Below are 19,845 nucleotides of genomic sequence, written 5' to 3'. Positions count from 1 at the left end.
TATGGGATCACATGGCTGCAGATGCTGCAAACTGTGGAAGACAGGAACAAAAGAAAAAGTGGCAATGTCACAACCTGGCAGATTACAGAGAAGTAGCCATCTGTGTTCTCATTATCTGCAGTCATTTAGATTGCAGGATGCCTTGTATCTCCATTTAAAAGAAAAATATATATATATACTTTTGCTTTCCAACCAGTATCTGAAAATATCCAAGAGATGCAATAATGCTAAAAAAATCTGGGTTAACATTAAAGACTGTAAATAAAGACTGGTTACCTAAATGTGGATTAGGCACTTAAAAATCTTTGGGGAAGTTACTCTGAACAAACCTGGGCGGTCCATACAAGACACTAAAGTATTCCAATGGCTTTGAAGATACTAGTCACATACTTAAATATAAGGCACCTGATTAACTATTCCTCATATTGCTAGTAGGATTTAGGAGCTCTCATATCAAGTCCTACTGCAGGAATATAAGGATGAGAAAATCCTCACGTTAATTAAAAGCATGATTTGCTCAGGGACATATATAGCTTTCCCATTTCACAGACCTAATAATGGAAAATCAGACAGCTGGCTGTCTCTGTTTGGTAGTGCTGGCAGACTCTTGGATACAGTGGTCTGAAGAAGACACCAGGAGGTGGGAGAGGGGGGAGGAATGAAAAGGAACAGTCTTCCTGCCACAGCTTGCCAAGAAAATAAAAATGTGTGAGACAATGTGTTAATGAATATCCCCACAGCTGAGCAAGCACTGGTGATTTTGGTAAGGCAAAGATTTTGCAATTAAAATGTCATTCACGATGGAGATAATGATGATTGTCATCAAAATCCCAGACAAGAAACTTCCAAATGTGTGTGTAAAGCAATGCCTCCTATTCCTCTCCAATCCTACAATAAATACACAGTAGAACTGAAATTTGAGGCTATTTCAATCACAAATCCAAATGGATTCTTTTAATCCTGGTATCGTCTATCTCTACGACAACGACTACTAAAACATTTATTTTCAAGAAAAAGCATCAAACCATGATTTCATGAGATCTCATTTATAATTTCCCATTTCATCTCCACATCAATTCACCCTTTAAATTACTGTAAGATGGAGACATCTGTAGGTTCTCTGGGAGGTTCTTCCTAACACCGGGCACTTGCTTTCACTATGAGGTACCACCCCTAAGTGTATCCCAGAAAACTCTCCCTGTTCTCCTCAGTCTTTCCTCTCCCAGATTAAATAACTTTCTCTCCTAGTTCCCATTTCCCTAACCCAAAATTTCACCCCATTGCAACAGCACCTGACCTTTCTCTTTGGAGCCAAAGGTGCATTTTGAGACACCTCTAAAGCCACCAGTCCTGTCCTTAGGCTGCGGGCTCCTGGATCTCCTTCCTGCTCATTGCTGTATCTCGTGGTTAAGAGAGTAAAAGCCCCTGATTTAAATGGGGTCAAAGCATGGCTGTAATAGCAGCAAACTGTTCTAATCACAGCAGGACTTTTTGCCAACTCCAGGTATTTCTGCTCATCAGCTAAGAAAACACAAAAGCAAACCAGAAATTCTGGAATTTTTCTTTCCTGGCTCTGCCTTTGGCCTGCTGGTAGCACTGGGAGAGTCCTCTCCATCCCCAGAGCTCTGCTTCCTTTTCTGTTCAAACAAGGGCAAAAATAGATGTCCCACACAAAGAGAAGATAAGGCAAAATTTATAAATGTAAAGGTTTTTAAAGAAACTTTGTATTAGAGGAGGGACAAAACTGATTACCACCAAATGGGGCTTCAGGCAACCTCCATGTACAGAAGAGTTATCACAGTCTTGCCTCCTCAGAAGTACTTCCCAGAAATATAATCCCCTTGATGTTGGCACAGATGTTCAGAGACTCTTGTAGATAACTTCGGACTTCTCATCAATGAAATAATCTGAGATATATTTAAATACCAGGAATGAAAAAAGGACCTCTATATGAAGTGTTTAAAATCTGGTGACTAATTGACTTTACAGGGAAAGATCTTCCCATCACTTGGCTTGTATAGAAAGGACAAGGTAAGCACAAAGACCTTTCCTTCAGGAACATATTTTATGGGTGGTTTCTACCTTTCTTTTTCTGATCTTTTGCAATTACCAAAAAATAATGTAACCACCTAGGAATTGAATATGTCATTTTTACATGGAGACACACTGAAGAGGAATTCTCATGAAACATTTTCATGAGTGTAAGCAGCAGGCATAATACTGTACATTTGTTTGATCAAAGATGAAGGAAGCTTTTATCAAAGTAAATGATTGCTTCAATTCCAGCTTTTTATTCCTAATAGTCTAAGTCAGTTGGATTCAGACATGTCTTCAGGACTGAACCCAGGAAAGATTATTAGCTGCCTTTAAAATGTAGGGGACACTGGAAAGCAAATTTAAGCCCACTCAAAATCCATGGGAACCTAATAAACAGCAGTGATATTTAGCTGGCATTTCCAAGCTGAGAGGCAGAATCATTGCATTTGTTAGTCTTTAATCTCATTCCTTCATCAGGGTTTAGTGCAAGACACTGGATGCAGCAAAAACTTCTCAAATATCACAGAGATCAAAAAAGTGAATTAATTTACTGGAAGGAAAACATTCCCATTCAGTGGTGGAAGTTCAAACTTCCACACAGGCCATGGACGCACAGCTCATGGATAAAATATTCCCTAAAAATCATCAGCTGGTCTAAAACTCCCTGAATGCTGGGAAACATCTGTTTGGAGTACTATATCCATGCTACTGATGATACAAGCGTGCATGGGTTAGACAGATAAGCAGAACATGGCACTAGAAAGGAACACTGCTGCAGATTTAATTAGGAGCTCAGACAAATTATTACTGTATGACATTTGCAAGAGTTGTTGAAGATAAGAAATTCATAAAATTGGCTTCTCCTAAACAGCCCAGATGCAGTGACTTTAGAAACAGATAATAATCCACATCCACAAATTCTTTGTACTTCCTAGTTAAAATTCTTATGCCATTGATCAAAAATCAGCACTGCCTCTTAAGCATTTTATGTTCATTGACTGGTCCCTCTCCACAGCTGTAGACAAGGGTTCAGAATATGGAAACAACCTCTGTAAGTGACATAACCTTGCTGATTTTCCCCAGAGTCTTAAGAATGGTTGTAGGCACATCACAGGTACTGCTACTGCACTGCCTCTTTCCTAGGAGGGACTTAGAGCAGCTAGGCTTGGAAAGAAAATAAAACCCAGGACAAATACAAAATCATCCTCTGCCTACAAAGATGAAGCCAAGCTGGGTAGGATGGTAGGGGAATGAACTGGAAACAGCAAAGATGTGGGACTGCAGTCCCACAACAATACTCAGGGCTAGAGGGTGGGAGAGGTCACCTTGGCCCCAGGAGCACCTTTATGCAACATTTCAACCCTAACACAGGCTTTGACAGAAAAGTTATGCTTTGAATGCAAAGTGGGAAAAGGAGTTTCACACAGGAGCGAAGGACTGTGAGTTCCAGTATTAACTAAAGAGAGACATCTGTGAAAAGTTTTAGACAAAAAAAGAAACTGGGACACTGAACACACATCCTCTTACACTGGAAAATTTCTACCACAGTACATCTGTTGTCATTTCTCCTGTATTACACTAATTGAAGTTAGGGTAGGACATCCCCAAAACCCAAATGAGTAGGACATTCAAACCCAAATGAGAACAGAGTAAAATAACTCACAGCTGAAAACTGTACTACCTTTCAGAAGGACGGTGGAGCCACAACCAGCACCCAGGAAGGCTTCAGGCACCAGCTCTGTACTGTCCTCCAGCCCAGCCTTTTGTGCCCTGCTGCTGATGCCCTGCACCTGTGTGCCCTCCATGGCTCGTTACTGTCAATGCTGCTCACCTGGGCTGCACAGCTGGGGCCAACTGGGGGTGATTGGGCACAGCCCGCCCCAATCACCACTGACTCTGTGCCTACACCACCTGCAGAGTCTCATTTGCTGCTGGAAACAGAGAAGGAATTTAATCTCCAAGTTTTGCAAAAAGCAATGTTTAGAACTTATTTTTAAAGTCAAGGTACTCCTAAATTAAAATTGTGATTCTTCCATCCCAAGGTGCTACATCGATAGGGAAATGGGGGTGTCTCTGCAGTAACTGCTGGCAGCAATTATTTTTTAAAGGCCCTAATTCTGGTTTTAAAACCACACAGAAAATTGCTTCCACATCCCTTGTATGAAAACTTGGCCCTACTCAACATGCATCACCATAAATTATCTGGTAAGGGTAAATCTTCTAGAAACCATGAATGGTGTTGCAGGACCAATTCACTAAACCTGCCATAAGACACTTGAGAGATAATTGAGATGTCAAGCCTCATCAATATCAACATACTTCAAGTAAGGACAAGAGGAGAGGGGAAGAATGGCAATGAATAATCCCATCATGTGATGCTACATAACACTCAGCTTAGAAACAGATACATCAGTCACAAATATCAATGTCTTTGAATTTCATCAGAAGTATAAGTAACCTTAATTCCTAAAAATGCTTCTTTCTATTGGAGTGATGACACAGTTGTAGTCTTTTTTTTTCTATTTTAACTTTCAAGATATAACCTTTATTTCCCCACTCTACCTTAACACACAGGACATAAAATAATTACTTTGGGCAGCACACAGGAAACATGAGTCAATTATTTTAAAAAAATTAAAATGTTTCTTCCTGACAGGCAGAGGAAGCAAAGCCTCAAAGGAGGCTTCTGCCAATTTTCAGTGCTATGAATTTGTTCCCTGCGTTATTCTCAGTTACTGGTTGTGTATCTCCCCCTAATCAATACACATGCACATACATTCCACAATACTCTCTCATCCAAGGTCTTGCATCACAGTAACTGTCCACTCACTTCGAAAACTGACATTAATCACAACCTTGTTTCCTTTATCTCTTTTTTCCCATTTCCCACCCCCCTCCACTCCTCCTTGAGCTAAGCAGCATCTCGCTCCTCCATCATGCTACCCCTCACAAAGCAGCATCTCACTCTCTCCATCTGCTTCTTCAACCCTCTCCTCATTCCATCCTTCCCTCTTGCTGGAACACTCCATGGTCTCTCCCGTGTGGCTCCATGGTCTCCCCCAAGCATCACTAAAACTTTCCCTTTTCTGTTCAAAAATAGTAACTACAGTCGGCTTCCTACTCCAGACCTTGATAGAAGGGAGGGTGTCAAACAAACGCCTGAGTTAGATATCCCTCTGTCTTGCAAACTGTAAAACCCTCTGAAAGGCTGTGTTTCACACTGCTCCTCTTCATTTCATCCCAAATGCCATGGCCAAACTGATCTGTCCTTGACGAGATGCTCTGGCCATTTCATTCCACTTTTAAACCATTTAGCCATCTACATACCACAGCAATTTCAGATCCACAGCCCTGGGTAACTGCCTGGTTTTGCCTGGCACCTGGTGCCATCCCCTGCCAGTTCTGCTTGCTTTGCTTTGATCTCATCCCACAAGCATTTATTTCTGTGCCTTCCCCTACTCAAGCACACTCTGCCTGCAATCAGCTCTTGAAGCTCATTGTTATTATTACTGCTCCACTTCCCTCTTGCTTGTCCTCTCAGTTCTACTCTGTCAAAGACTCATCTCTTCCACACACTAAACCACAGAACCCTTCAATGCCTGAAAGAGAGGAAAAATATTACATTTAAATATCATCAAACATCCATTTCCAAGCCAGTGCCTTTCTTTTTAAAACACCTGGCTTTCTACCATGCATTTAATTTCCCTGCTTTGCTTCCTTTCACAGTCCTTCACCTGCCAGTACTCACATTATACATTTCTTTGTGCTTAATCATTTCCTGCTCATCCCCTTGGCTCATATTTTTTCTCCTGTGTTTTTCAGTAACCATGGCAGGTTACTACCAGATCTTGTTCTGCCTGAGAACAACCTACCTCATTCCAGAGGATAAACAAAGAACATGGCAATTAAAATTCAGGAAGACAAAAATCAGAGAGATAGCACTGACATTTTTTTCCCCACTTGCTCTTCCCAACTCTCATCAGCAACTGACATTTGGAAAATTTCAACCAACTCTAATGAAAAACACAAATCTGTCCCAGTTTGCTAAGAAAGCAAAGCTTGTATGATCACACCCTGCCAAGCAGTATCAAACAAATAATGCAAAGCAGTGAGACTCAGAGGTTATCTGCGCTGAAATACAGAGCAACCCAAATCAGCATTCCATGGACTGTGGGATGCAGCAGGAGCTGGCCTGGCCAGCAGAGCAGGGTGGGGTACCCATCAATTCACCCCTCCCTGCTTACACTGAAAGCATCCCAGGTTTAGCTTTAATTATTTCACCTAACACCAAACCATTGCCTGCTGCACCTTTTCCAGATCCCCTTCCAGGAGCAGATTATTAGGAACACAACTCTGATGCACTAGTTTCTATAACTGATGAAGCATTTTTCTCTTTGCCTACCCCCAACCAGAAAAGGAAAAATCTGCTCTCTACCTTTTTTGAATGATACTGGGGTTTGCAGTCACCAGTTGGGTTTTGGATCCAACGTCCCTGCTGTACTCACTGGATAGAGGAGGAAGGTTGCACCTGCACACAAAGACAGCCAAGATTTTAGATGACATTGAGGACTGATAGGCTTCATAAAATGTAAAAACAATGTATTACTGGACCAGGCTACAATTGCTCCCTACTGCACCACACCTGTAAGCATTTTTGTACCAGACTGTGGGGAAATAGAGAAATAAAACCTTTTACAGAGATGAGATCTGGGTAGCTGCTAAGGAAAACATGCATGCATGCAGTTGACATTTCTGACAGGCTGAAAGGCTGTGGAAGAGGCTGTAGAAGAACTTTTTTTAAAAATCCAAACTCTTTAGAAGTTCTGGCTTTCACTCTGTTTTGTCTTGTTTACCAGAATCAGGCTTTGGATGGATAATACCACTCGATGGTATTACAGGCATTATAACTGGCACTTTTAATATCACACTGTGAGGTACAGTCATCTTATAGAATTTACTGAGAAAACACAGAAGAAAAAATCAGGTGGCTTTTTAGACACGTGTATCTCAGTTCTGCTCACAATCTTGTTCTGGTGGGCAGGGTGGTGATGTAATAAAGCCAAAGCAATTGAGCAAATTTACTCTGGGAAGCAGAGAATCAAGACTCAATAAACCAGAAGTAGAGGGAAACATCCACACAGTGAACAGTCCTAAGAACTCCTTTGTAAAGACCTAAGAGAAGGAGGAAGGTGCAGGAGATAAAGATGAAGATGCATTCAAACAGTATCCAAGCCTGTGCACTGCCCCAAAAATTACTCAGGAGAAATCTACTCAATACATAAAAATTGCACTAAAAACTGGTTTCCAAACATTATTAATTTCAGATTTCTCCATTAAAACAAAGACATAAAGAGTATTTGGAATGCTTAAAATGCAAAAATGAAACCATGATTCTCAAAGACAAGCAGAATTTGGAATTTTTTCAGAGAAAGGCTTTTAGGTGTTTATGTTGTTGTGGTTTTCTCTCTGCAGTTTTTGTAAAGTTGAAAAAAACCAACCAACCCAAAACCAGCTGACCAACAACAAGAACAACAAAACAACCCCAACCAAAACCACAGTGGTGCTATATCAGCCTCTGTCTGCATGGAAACACCACCTCTCAAACCTTTAAATTCTCATCATCCAGCAATGCCAAGGAAAAGGATAGCAATGTCCTACATGAAACATAATTAATTAAATCACATCCACCAAGGAATACAGAATATCCAGGAACATTTTCTCATTTTCATGACTGTACTTGTTAGGATGTGTACAATGTATTGAGATTTCAGTCAGGAAACAGCTTTTAGTTCACTGTAACACAAATTAAAAGAAGTTAGAGAAATTCAAAAGAAGACAGAAGAGGTTTCAGAAACTGCAGTCATTGATGGGAAAGGCCAGAAGCATAGGGAAATTTTAATTCTCAAACATAAATAACAAAATCTTAACAAGAAAAAAGTTCCTTAAAGTAAAATAAAAGTCAAACAAATATTTATGGAGGAGGATTCATAGCTGATTTGCCCTAGGGCAGAGAGGTGGCGTAATATCTCTGGCAGATCACAATTGAATGCTCCCTGCTTTGAATAAACAAGCTCATAGGGCATGCTTTTCAAAAACTAGTTTTGGTTTAAGTTGATTTAAAAGCACTATGAAGGATTAAGACCTCACCCAAGTTTTTATCATCTCAGCATCTAGATAATGACAATTCTTTCATAAGCCAGTCACAGATGCATTATTTCAACACATCACCTGTAAGCCTGACTCCCACCTTACAGTGCAGGAAACATTGAGCAATGGGCTGAGTATCCACAGGAAACTGCAGGAAATCTGTTACCTGACCTTCCCAATTATTTCCTTGGATTGGTCAGCAGGGTGCTGAGTGTTCTGCAGGTGAGGAACACACTGAAGCACAAAACTCATCCTAAGAAATTTTATTTTTATTTCTCTTACTGTTATATCTGGTACTGAGAAGTAAGCACATGAAAAATAAAGTTAAAGACATGGCCTGGGACTACTAACCAACACTTTTCTCTTAAAATAAGCATTAGCAGGTAGGGAGTGGGGAAATACTTTTTTTTTCCATTAGAAATAAGAATTAGAAACTTGAAAATCAGAAGAAGAGCCCATACAACCACAATACCTAAACATGGAGACCATATGCACCTTTCTCATTGCATATGCAGCCTGCTATGCCTTAGGGGCTGAAAACTGCTGCTCTTTTCATCTCTGTGTTGGAACAACTGTGTTGGTAGAAGATGCTCAGCAACCAGATGAGTCTAAACTCATTAAATAACCTTTGCAATTACAATATATGACTGCAGCCATCTTCTCTCACAGGACAAAGCTTATGGAAATATACCTAAGTGAAATAAAAATTCACATGAAAGGAATTAACAAACAAGGGCAAAATCTGGCAGGGCATTTCACACTGCAGAAACACTTTGAAGACATTGCACAAATTTCTTGTAAAAAACGATAACTGTTATGGAAGTCGCTATTGTGCTCTTTCTCAGTTCTCAGATTCTAGAAATGAGATTTAGAAAAGATCAACTAAATTTTCCATAAAAATGATTTCATATCACTAATACAACAGAGCCTGCAGACAGCAAATGGGATTCTAGCAGGATTCTCCCTATCACTTATTTCCAAATCAAAACAAGCTCTGCACATATAATGGTTGCTTTACCCTCCCTGCAGAGAAAGAGGGTTTTATGATCAAGCTGAAATAGCTGCTGTTTTGTTGGCTTTTTTTTTTTCGACTCCTGTTGTTTTTGTAACCGGTTGCTCCCACAGCATTTTAATTTCTAGAAAATATAGAATGCAAGAAACTGCATACAGACTGCAGTCTCTGGTATTTAGTCTATGGAACACCTCAGGAGTTCTGCAGTAATGGCAATCAGAGTGCTGCTCTCCCCTGTGCTTTACATCTTCTCTTCCCTAAGTGCTCCAAGGATATGTTTGCCTTTAATATGTTCTGTTTCTTCGCATTAACAGGCATTTAATATTGAAGGCATTTTTGGTCTTTGCAAATCAGAAATAACAGGAATGGTTTAGAGCAAATTTGTATAGTTTTATAATAAGCCATCAGGATGTAATAAGGAGACTTGTTCTAGTGGGTGTTTATTATGCATCCATCAGAAACCCAAAGAAACTCCAGTTCTCATCTCTTTTGGAGCATTCCTCCAGTTTCTCCCCCACAACGTTTCTCTTGTTCGTGTTTATCAGGGAGGAACTAATTTCTGTCTTTCTTCCTTAAGGATCACAGACCTAGAAAATGCCAAATTTAATCACAAAAGCAGTAGCTGGTTCAACATCCCTCCTGACAGGTTCTTGTAAATTGAGGAAGGCTGGAGGGAAAGGAAATGTGAAGAATCAAAAACCTCAAGGGAAGAAGTTTGGCCTTTCCTCAGCCACAGTTCAGTCTTGAGGGAAGAAAAACAAAGGAAGATTTTGGCTTGCAGCAACTCAAGCCCTGTCCCCTAAACCAGCCCCTACTCATTCTGAGTTCCATGGGTTGCACAGATGGCATTTAGCTTCAGAGGACAGAGCAGGATGAAGCAGCCTGGCTATCACTGCATGAATAATGAGGAAAGCAGCTCCTCAGCACCTCCCTGAGACACTGCACAGGCCCTCACAGCTTTGCTGACCAGCACACTGTCCCCTCACCCACACTCCCTTGCAGAACCAAGCCCAAACTCCTTTTTTGCCTCTCCTCACACTTGGACCCAAATTGCTTGTGCAAAGCATCCTGCAAAGGCAGGGCACCAAGGCAATGGATTAACGCCAAGGGAACAACTCTGAAAAGGCTGAGGCTGAGCAGGTGGAAGGGGGGATAATGTGCCATGAAGGTTTCTGTCTTACCGCATGACAAAATCTGCTTGATCTATCTGTTTGCCGCAGCCACTCTTTTTCAGGATCCCACCGTTGCCCACCACAGAACACTTCTTCAGTGGCAGCTGGAAGGGAGTAGCCTAGCAACACAAAACAAGACCAGTTTTACACAGGAGAAAAACATCTTTGTAGCAGCCACTCCTGGAGAGCCCAGGGAGGTGTTAGGGCTCAAAGTGACAGAAAGAAAAAGGGAGAATTAGGAGTGAAGGAAAATACATGCACAGAAATGAGCTGGTAAGTACATGTAGAACCAGTCTGATCCCCACTCCCCAAACCAGGATGCAACAAACGTGACACAGAAGATGATTTTCTGCAAAACTAAAACTGCCTGGTCCTGATGCAGAACTGGCCAAAATCAGGCAGCTCACAAGCCTGGCAGGCAAGCTGCAAGGACACGGGGGAAACAAGACAACCAGGAAAACAGGACAAACAACCCATGAGAGTGATCTTCCTGAGCTGATATACAAAAGACACCTCTGAGGAAGAAAGGAAGGAAGGAACAGGGAATGCTGTGACGACAGAAGTGTACTGGGAATCTGGAGTCACCCTGGCTCTCTCCATGGCTGTGTTGCTGGGACAGGTCAATCCAGAGCTTTAGGCAAAGATATTTGGAGCTTGACAGCAGCTCCTCAAACAGCCACTTGCCCAGACACATTACAAATCAGTATCAGCATAAATTAAAATTAGAATGGGACCATTTTAGCTGAGGAGCTCTTGTAGCTGCTGAACAGGGCATGAAAGCGCAAAGTCAAATGGTCATGGGATCCCGTGCACCAAACACAGTAAGCATAGTCCTCATTCCAGAGGATCTCCACCTATGGATGGGACATGTTCCTGTCAGCCACAAGCCTCTTGTGAGCTTGGGGCAGCCGTGTAAGCAGCACACAGCACTTCAGAGCAGCCCAGCACATGAAAAAAAAGGTGGTGAAGAGACAAGTGAATTTAAAGCAGTGTGACTTAGTTACAGAATGTGATTTGTCTACAATACAAGAGTTAATATTCTCCTCAAGCAGAAACAGTTGTGCAGGGATTTTTATTTATCACACCCGCCAAAGCCTGGCTTTGCAACAGAGACAGGAGTTACTGCACAGGCCTCAGAGAACAGGGATGCCAGGGAGAGAGGCTGCAGCAGCACAGAACCATTCTCTCTGGGTGGCCTCACTTGCATGTACAGAGCAACATCTGCCATTGCTCATGTATTCACCAGGCACTGCAATACAGGACACGGTCCAGAAAGCACAGCCAGGATTACAGCACAGACTCTGCATTTTTTACAACTTATCCCTGCTGCCTTATTTCTCTTCTTCCTAATTTACTTGCTTTGTCTACCTTTCTCTGCAAACTAGGCTCTGTTCAGCTTGCACAAAGTCACAGCTTGCCTTTTAATGAAAAACAACTAACTGTGGCTTAAGATATGCTTAAGCAGAAAAGTAAATTTTAGTGTCCTGAGAGCCAGTCGTAACAGCACAGCAGAGCAATACTGACTACACAGCTGCATTCTTGTCCTGCATCTGCCTTCTCAAGGTTTTTTAACTGAACAGTTACTGGAGCATATCTTGAGATTCAAAGGACATCTCATCTCTGAGATGACCCTGATCAAATGAGAATTCACATTCTCTGTAAAGGCATGGGGGTGGGAAGCAGAGGAAATGCAGACTAGATGTGTTCTATAAATAACAGTACCTTTCCTAAAGATACATCAAAGCTCCCTTCAAGACAGCTGGCTACACAAAGGCTGTGCCAAACCACAAAGGCAGCAGACATTAACTCTTGCTTTTAAGGGTAGTGGGCACTGTCACAAATTCTGTGCCTTTAGACCCCCCAAACAGACATTTAGCAGTTGTTAAATGCCTCCAAATTCTGTGAGTTGCAAACAGCCTTTAACATTGCTTGAGATGACTTGCTGCCCTTCAAGGGAGGCTTATTTCCTGTTCTGCTCAGAGATGATAATACCAGTTCTCATTTGCATACATACTTTGGTTTCCAGAAGCTGATGAAATTTTGAAACTCTTGTCCTTTTTTTTAATCCTGAGCACAGCCTTGCTACCTGGTGTGTACAGAGAATTCCCACAGCAAGGTGAGGCACTTCTATTTTTTATTTTAGTTTGTGCAAAGTAGGGAGCTTGGTGGGAACCCACACTTTGTGTAAATAGACACAATTTCTACATTTTAACAAACAATGGCATCAACACACATTGGTTCCAAATTACACTCATTTTTCATTAATCAAACCCTAATTTACTATCTATATATCTTGCTTATCATTCTAATTCTTCTTCCCCCCATTTACTGCTTAGTCCTGTTGACTTCACTCCTAGAGGCTCTTGTCCAAGCAGCCTATTCATTTCAGAATAGCACTCCCTTTCCCTTAAAACAAAGGGTTAGCCAAGCCTATAAATTTCCACAAGTTTCACAATGCAGCTACTCAATCACACCTGCCAAGGTATAGCTACTGATTAACAACAAAACAATTCTCGAGTTTGGCTCACATCTTGGATTAGGTATCACTTCAGTGAGTCTAAAAGGCAAAAGAACAAGCTCAGGACTGACAGGGTGATGTGAAGAAGCCAAAGGAAAGCAGAAAGGGCAGATTATATCATCATGGTGGGCGTCCCTCTGCCTAACCTGTGCAGATCCACTTGCTCTATGCACAGAGAGGAAAACCAGGCTGGACACAGCTCTTGGTGAAAGCCACCATGCCCACAGACACTTGTGCCTTCCCCAGCACAGCACTGAAGATTCAGGACATGGCACACCACCCTTTAGCTTAAAATGATCCATGGCCTGTTTGCCACAAGCCCACCCTTTTAAACTCGCTACAGGCATTGAGCAAAGGCAGGGTTCCAGTGCCGCTGCCAGCGTGCAAAGTCCAAAGGATCCACTGTCCCTGCTGCTCGGTGGCACTGCAGGTGCTCTGGGCTCAGAGAAGAGCAATCACTTAGGATGACCTGGGAGAACCCTGCCTTTGTTATCTTGCACATGACTTTGCTTCAGACGTTCAGATCACAGATCTGTGTTATTGCTGAGACTGCAGGGACAGTCCAGGAGATCTTTGTCCAAACAAACACAAAACTGTCTGCTCACACAAAACTGACACAAGTCCTAGACTCAAGTGTGCACATAAGCAGCTATGAAATACATGGCTTTTTTTCCTCTCTCCACAAAACCTTCTAATGCTTTCCTTCTTTACCTTCCACATCACAACACTTTGCTAGGCAAATTATCAGTTCATAGTTAACAGAGTGTAAATTCTCACATTAAAGGGACCCAGCTGTCATTTGTGCTAAATGATCATAAAAACCTCAGCTGTTTTCCTCCTTAGAATTCTAAGCCAGACTAACAAATGCAGGCTTTAGGCAGCAGAGTTGTAACAAAAGCATTTCCACTAATATTAGCTTCCTGAAACTCTGTTATTTTCATTGTCAGCACATGCTATTTTCTTCATTCATAAAATTTTTATGAATGGCCACAGTCTTGTGGGTGAACTGGAAAAAAACAGCCTCAGTTTATTTAGTATGATAGAGAAAATGTACCAGAAACCCACCAATTTATCCCCATTATTAAGCAATAATTACCATAGAATTTACAAATACTTTTAAATAGTAACACCTTGCATATTGAAAATAAGCAGGAGGAATTCCCTTGTAAACACAAGTCAAGCACTTTATTAAATGAATTGCATGAGGCATTTTTTAAAAAGGTATCTCCCAACAACACCAGAGCCAGGAAGGCCCCATTGTCTCATTTCCCCCTTTCAAACAATGAAACTCTACTGGCAATCAGTGAAGGCACTCTAGTTCACATTCATGTAAACAAAAAAAGAACCTGCACATCCCCCTGCAAATTCAATGACAAATAAGCACACAGAGCAATGGATTAAAGACTCCCAGTTGAACGTGGGACTAATTTAACAAAGCATCTCTCAAGCAATGCACTGATTAGCTTCATCATTCATCTAAGCAGAAATAAATCATTGTCATCAGTTAAAAGAACATTACACATACTAACAAAAAATAATTTCAGATAATGCTGCTCTAAACCACTTTGATTTCATTGTTAGGTTGTTAATGCACTAATTTTTTGCCCACTCACTGCCAACGACTTCAATCAGAAACCACGTTCTTACTGGAAAAACAGGAAAAACTACAGTATTCAGCCTCTGCTTTAATGCTGAAGATACAGAAATCATTGAAAACGCTGAGAACACAAATGAGAATAATTTATCTTTTAAATAAGCCTTTTGAATTGGAAAGATGCTGTGATTTTGCTGTCCCTTTTGAGCAGGCAGCATCACGATGAGGAGGGTGAGGTTGTGGTGGATTCCCTAGGAGCCAGCTGGACCCCGAGAGCCCCGGTGCCTTTTCAGCTGCCAGGTGCTGCAGGGTGGCAGTGGCTCCTCCTCCATTGTCCACAGGTCACATTTGGGCTGGTGGCCCTTGGTGCCACCCTCAGGGCTGTGAGACACGACAGCTCGGCCAGAAATCCCATCAGTGCCAGGGAAGGTGTGTCCCAACAGGGAAATGGGGGCTCTGCTTCGCCCATTTCCTCCTCTCCAGCCAGGTGCAGGAGCCCAGAGCTAGGAGTGACCCAGGGGCAGCAAGGGAACAGGCACAGCATCAGTCACAGACTGGTTTGGCTTGGAGGGACCTTCGAGATCACCGTGCTCCAACTCCTCTGGGCAGGAACACCTTCCACCAGACCAGGCTGTGCAGAGCCCCATCCAAACCTCCCTGGCCTTGAACACTTCCAGGGATGGGGCCCCCACAACTCCTCTGGGCAGCCTGTTTCACTGCCTCACCACCCTCACAGAAATGAATCTCAAACTCCACATACCTAGTCTAAACCCACTCTCTCTCACTGGAGCAGGTGGGACTCTGATTAAAATGTGATTATTACAAGAAGAAATGGTGGCAGTGACCATGAAAAGATAGAGATCCCACGTGGACCTCCAGCTACCTTCTTCAGCTGATTTTGGCACTGCCAGCTGGTACATGTTGAAACCTGAAGCTCGGTGTTTGCACCAAAGAGAAGTTGCCCAGGTGGGACAAGCCCCTCTGTAGGTGTCCGTGTCGCAGCCATGACAGCAGCGTCTTTATTCAGCCCTCAGGGGGAATTCACATTCAAGCTTATGCAAACTTTGTGCTCTCCACAAATATCTGCTTTAGGCAGTACTGTTTTTCACAAGATTAGAAGCTCAGGAACTATTTACACAGGGACCACTTGGAAGGCTAAATGCATTGCAGTGCTGCTGCAGGAAAAGCTCTGCTACCCAAAAGGATCCACGAGCTGAGAGCAGCCACACGCTGAAGAGAGAACACTTTGCAACATTATTCACATAAAGCACGGAGCAGCAGTGACTAAGCTGGCAGTCACTTTTAGTTCCAGCTGCACTTTAAGTAGGAACTTCAAAATGGTGTGAACTTTAACAGCTTTCTACCCAGCATGATGTCACTGCAAGGGAGCACTTGCTTGGAATTAAAAGAACGTTTCACGTTGCTGATGTGACATTTAGTTCAATAGAGTCAGCCCCCATACAGCCAGGACAGCACAGTGTGGGGATTACGGAAAAAATAAACCAAAAAAAGCACGTCTGTAGATGGGAACAGACTACTGACTGTATATCATAGGCAGCATTTTAAATAATGAATGCTCTGGCAATGCCAAGGGTATCTTCCATGACAAGACAAAAATAATAAATAGATCTGCAAGATTTCTGGATCCAAACTTTACAACCTGCAATGCATGAGGACCCCAAAATTTAATTAAAAATTATAAAAAGAAAATATCATTTGGTGATATTGTGGGGGTGGGGAGGGTTTCTCTTATTCCAGGAGATGTTACAGTTTCCAACATTTCCACAGTTGGGAAGCCTCAAGAAGAACTTACTCATAAATAGCTGCATTTAAATGTTCTGTGCAGTCACCCAGCCCCATGTAAATGGTAGAAAAAAGGTAAAATAGCACACAAATTCCTTGGGGAGCAGCACGACCAGAACCCATAAACAACAGCTCTGCTGGCTTCCCTCACCCCCTGCCTGCACTCTTGGGTGCCTCCTTTGACTGATGCAGGCACTGCCCAGGTTTGCACTGCCTCCCACACCACTGGCACCAGGTGGCACAAAGACACAGCAGGTATTCCAGCACTTATTTCCCTGCTTCTCAATCTGCTCCAAGTCTGAGCAGAAGATAAAAAGCTGTGTATCAACCTGTAAACACCAGGGCTGCATGAACAAAATGCTCTAAGCCTAAGCCAAAAAAAGTGCACCCAAACCTTTTCAAGTTGGGACTGCGTGTTGCGTGGAAACAAGAATGAACACAAATCATTACTTCTGGGCAGAAAACTACCTTTTTAATGTCATGTAAATCTATCAAACAGCACAAGCAGTTATCTTATGATAGTTTAATGAGTTTTCCTGCAGGTCTGGGAAAACGCAGTATGAACTCCAAGGCAGTTAATCTCCTGCCTTGCAGTGCACAATATCCTGGCCGAGGAAGGCACTCTCTGCAGGCACACACAAACTCTCATGCACAAAAGCCTTTGTTAAAGTAAATAACTGTTACATTCCAGATAGAGAAACGAAGATAAAACCAAAGAATGTGACTGCCAAATGACAAAGTCCTCCAACTCTTGCCTGTACATTCTCCCCCAATGATTTCAAGATGCACAGTTTGAGTAGCAAGCAGAAACCAGAAGAGAACAGGGAAAATTGCAGGGTGTCTGCTTACTTATGTCTGGTGTAGGAATAAGTAAAGAACGTTGAACTGTTCTCCTGTGGCAGTGTGGGACAGCACATAGTCAGCAAGGAAGATATCTGCAGATTTTGCAAGACCAACTATTGCTCAGGAAGGAGTACTGTTTACTTTCCCCAGTTTTACAAAAGGTTTATCAACAAATTCATGTTCCTCAAAATCTTATTAGCAAGACACAGCATATGCAATAAATAAGGCTAGCTTCAGCGCATAAAAAATAAAAAGGGCTTCCAATCCTAATTGCAGAAAGGACAATAACACCTACAGAAATGCATCTCTGAATTCCTGATCCCATTGATATGAATATGCAGATACAGCAAAGGTAATCAATCAACTTATATAGGCACCAAAATATGGATTTAGATATCATGGGAGGTATCAAAGTAGCAACACACTTCCATTTTGACACAAACTCAGACAATGAACCTCTACAAGGAAAAGATCCTCTCATCAACAAGCGAGCCTTGCCTTTCTCTTACCTCTGAATAGTTCAGATGAATCACTGACATCTTTTGAGACTCACTGGTTAAAAAGACAACTAGCAAGGACTGAGCTGTCCAGGAAATTTGAGCAGAGTTTAAACACTGAGATTGGTTTCTCAGCAGCATGGAACGACTGCTGATGTCAATACTAGCACACTTCCATTTTTTTCTCCTCTATTAATGAGAAAAATTAAGCCTCTTAAGAAAGTTTCACTTACCTTATTGATAAGGAGGCAAAACATAACTTTAAAGACAAATTTCAGACCTTGAAAACTGCAAATTTTACAACAGCTATGCAGGTTATTCAACAATGCATCAGCCTGCATCTTCCACCTTTATTCTAGCCTTCATGCAGAAGCACATGATCATATGGCACATGACCTGGCTATGTAACTAACAGGACATGAAAAGCTGACACAAAGACTTGGAAAGCAAATCACAGCACACCAAGAGAACAACAGAGAGACCTTCAAGGACTGCACATCAGGCAGTGGTGCAGGTCTGCATTCAGACCAGTCTTTCTGCACCAGTCTTTCTGTGGAGAAGTAGAGCCAAGGTTAAAAGCCCTCGCTGCAAAGTCAGAAAGGAGGTCAGCAGCATCAAAGGATTTACACATAATGAGTGACTACCAATGTGCTTAAAAAGCCATGTTTACCAACTGAGGAAGCAATTAGAGGGAAGTGCAATGCCACATAATGTCATGTCTAAAGGTTATGAAAACAGAAGTTTAGAAGGCCAAGGAGGTAAAGGAGAATAACTATTGAAATTACAGAACCAATGAAGTTTCCATTAGCTATTTATCTTTCTGGTAATGAAAACAGAACTCCTTAAAATGCATTATCACATAGGGGCATGCGAATAATTAACGAATAGCTTATCATGGCTGATTTGAATGAACAGCAGTCACTTCTACATCAATAATAAAACACTTAGCAACATAAGACTAAATGGGGAAAAGTGCCATTTCATTATATAAGGATATAGCTTCCCTTAAAAGTAATCAGAAAATGTCATTTTTTTGCAAACCTACGCAAAGCCTTGTCCAGAGAAGAGCAACTGAGCTGGGGAAGGGTCTGGAGCACAAGTCCTGTGGGGAGCAGCTGAGGGAGCAGGGGTGTTTAGCCTGGAGAAAAGGAGGCTCAGGGGGAACCTCCTCACTCTCCACAAGTACCTGAAAGCAGGATGCAGCCAGGTGGGGGTCAGGCTCTGCTCCCAGATAATGCAGGATGCAGCCAGGTGGGGCTCAGGCTCTGCTCCCAGATAATGCAGGACGCAGCCAGGTGGGGCTCAGGCTCTGCTCCCAGCACAAGAGGAGGTGGCCTCAAGCTGTGCCAGGGAAGGTTCAGGGTGGAATCAGGATGAATTTCTCCACTGAAGGGCTGGCCAGGCACTAGAACGGGCTGTCCGGGCAGGTGGGGCAACCACCATCTTTGGGAGTGCTCAGCAAACACCTGGATGTGGCACTCAGTACTCTGGTCTAGTTGAGAACGTGGAAATCATTCCAAGATTGGAATCAAGGCTCCTGCAGGTCTTGTCCAACCTAAACGACCCTGTGATTCTGTGATAGTACTCGGGGACTCACTCCCCTACTGACAGCACAGCCAGACAGGGAGGCCAGGCCTGAGGGGCCCAGCCCAAACCAAGACAGCACAATTACGCATAAGGATCTGAAATCTGACCTCACACAAAGAAAGGCCTCTTCTCACTGACTCGGTGCTTCCCTTGCTTTCGGCACCAGAGAATTCAGAGAACCCAGTGCACCTCCTGCCGCAGCCGGGTCTCCCCGTGTGTGCGGTTTGTGGGTGCAGGACCCTGGACAGCGCTGGGATCCGCCGGGCCCGGCCTGCCCTCAGCCGGGGTGACCGCGTCCCGCAGCAAAGGGCCGGAAACAAACCCTCTGCACCCTGGAGAACACAACGGAAAGTTTCAATAAACTGCAACTCCCTCAGCCGGGGTGACTGCGTCCCTCAGCAAAGAGCCTGAAACAAACCCTCTGCTCCAGGCTGTAACCTGGAGAACACAACAAACAGCTTCAATAAAATGCAACTCCCTCAGTCGGGGGATGCCTGCATCCCTCAGCAAAGAGCCCTCAGCTGGGGTGACTGCATCCCGCAGTAAAGAGCCCTCAGCCAGGCAGGGCCGCATCCCTGAACAAAGGGCCTGAAACAAACCCTCCACACCCTGGAGAACACAACAGAAAGTTTCAA

The 19,845-nt window shown here is 42.9% G+C and overlaps 1 protein-coding gene across 1 annotated transcript in view; it reads right to left on the bottom strand.

Moving 5' to 3' along the window:
- Window positions 1-19,845, bottom strand: part of ST8SIA1 (ST8 alpha-N-acetyl-neuraminide alpha-2,8-sialyltransferase 1) — a gene marked incomplete at its 3' end in the record, with an annotated part of 88,885 nt that overhangs the window by 27,703 nt on the left and 41,337 nt on the right. Inside the window, exons 3-4 of the mRNA XM_031063141.1 lie at window positions 10,378-10,487; window positions 6,473-6,565 (exon numbers count right to left, since the gene is read on the bottom strand). Of these exons, the coding sequence (XP_030919001.1) occupies window positions 6,473-6,565; window positions 10,378-10,487 (203 nt within the window). The remainder of the gene's footprint in view (window positions 1-6,472; window positions 6,566-10,377; window positions 10,488-19,845) is intronic.

This window comes from Geospiza fortis, unplaced genomic scaffold (assembly GCF_000277835.1).
Source record: "Geospiza fortis unplaced genomic scaffold, GeoFor_1.0 scaffold292, whole genome shotgun sequence".
Lineage (NCBI taxonomy): Eukaryota > Metazoa > Chordata > Aves > Passeriformes > Thraupidae > Geospiza > Geospiza fortis.
Note: the sequence above shows the minus strand (reverse complement) of the source record. Positions and strands in the feature narration are given on the sequence as shown.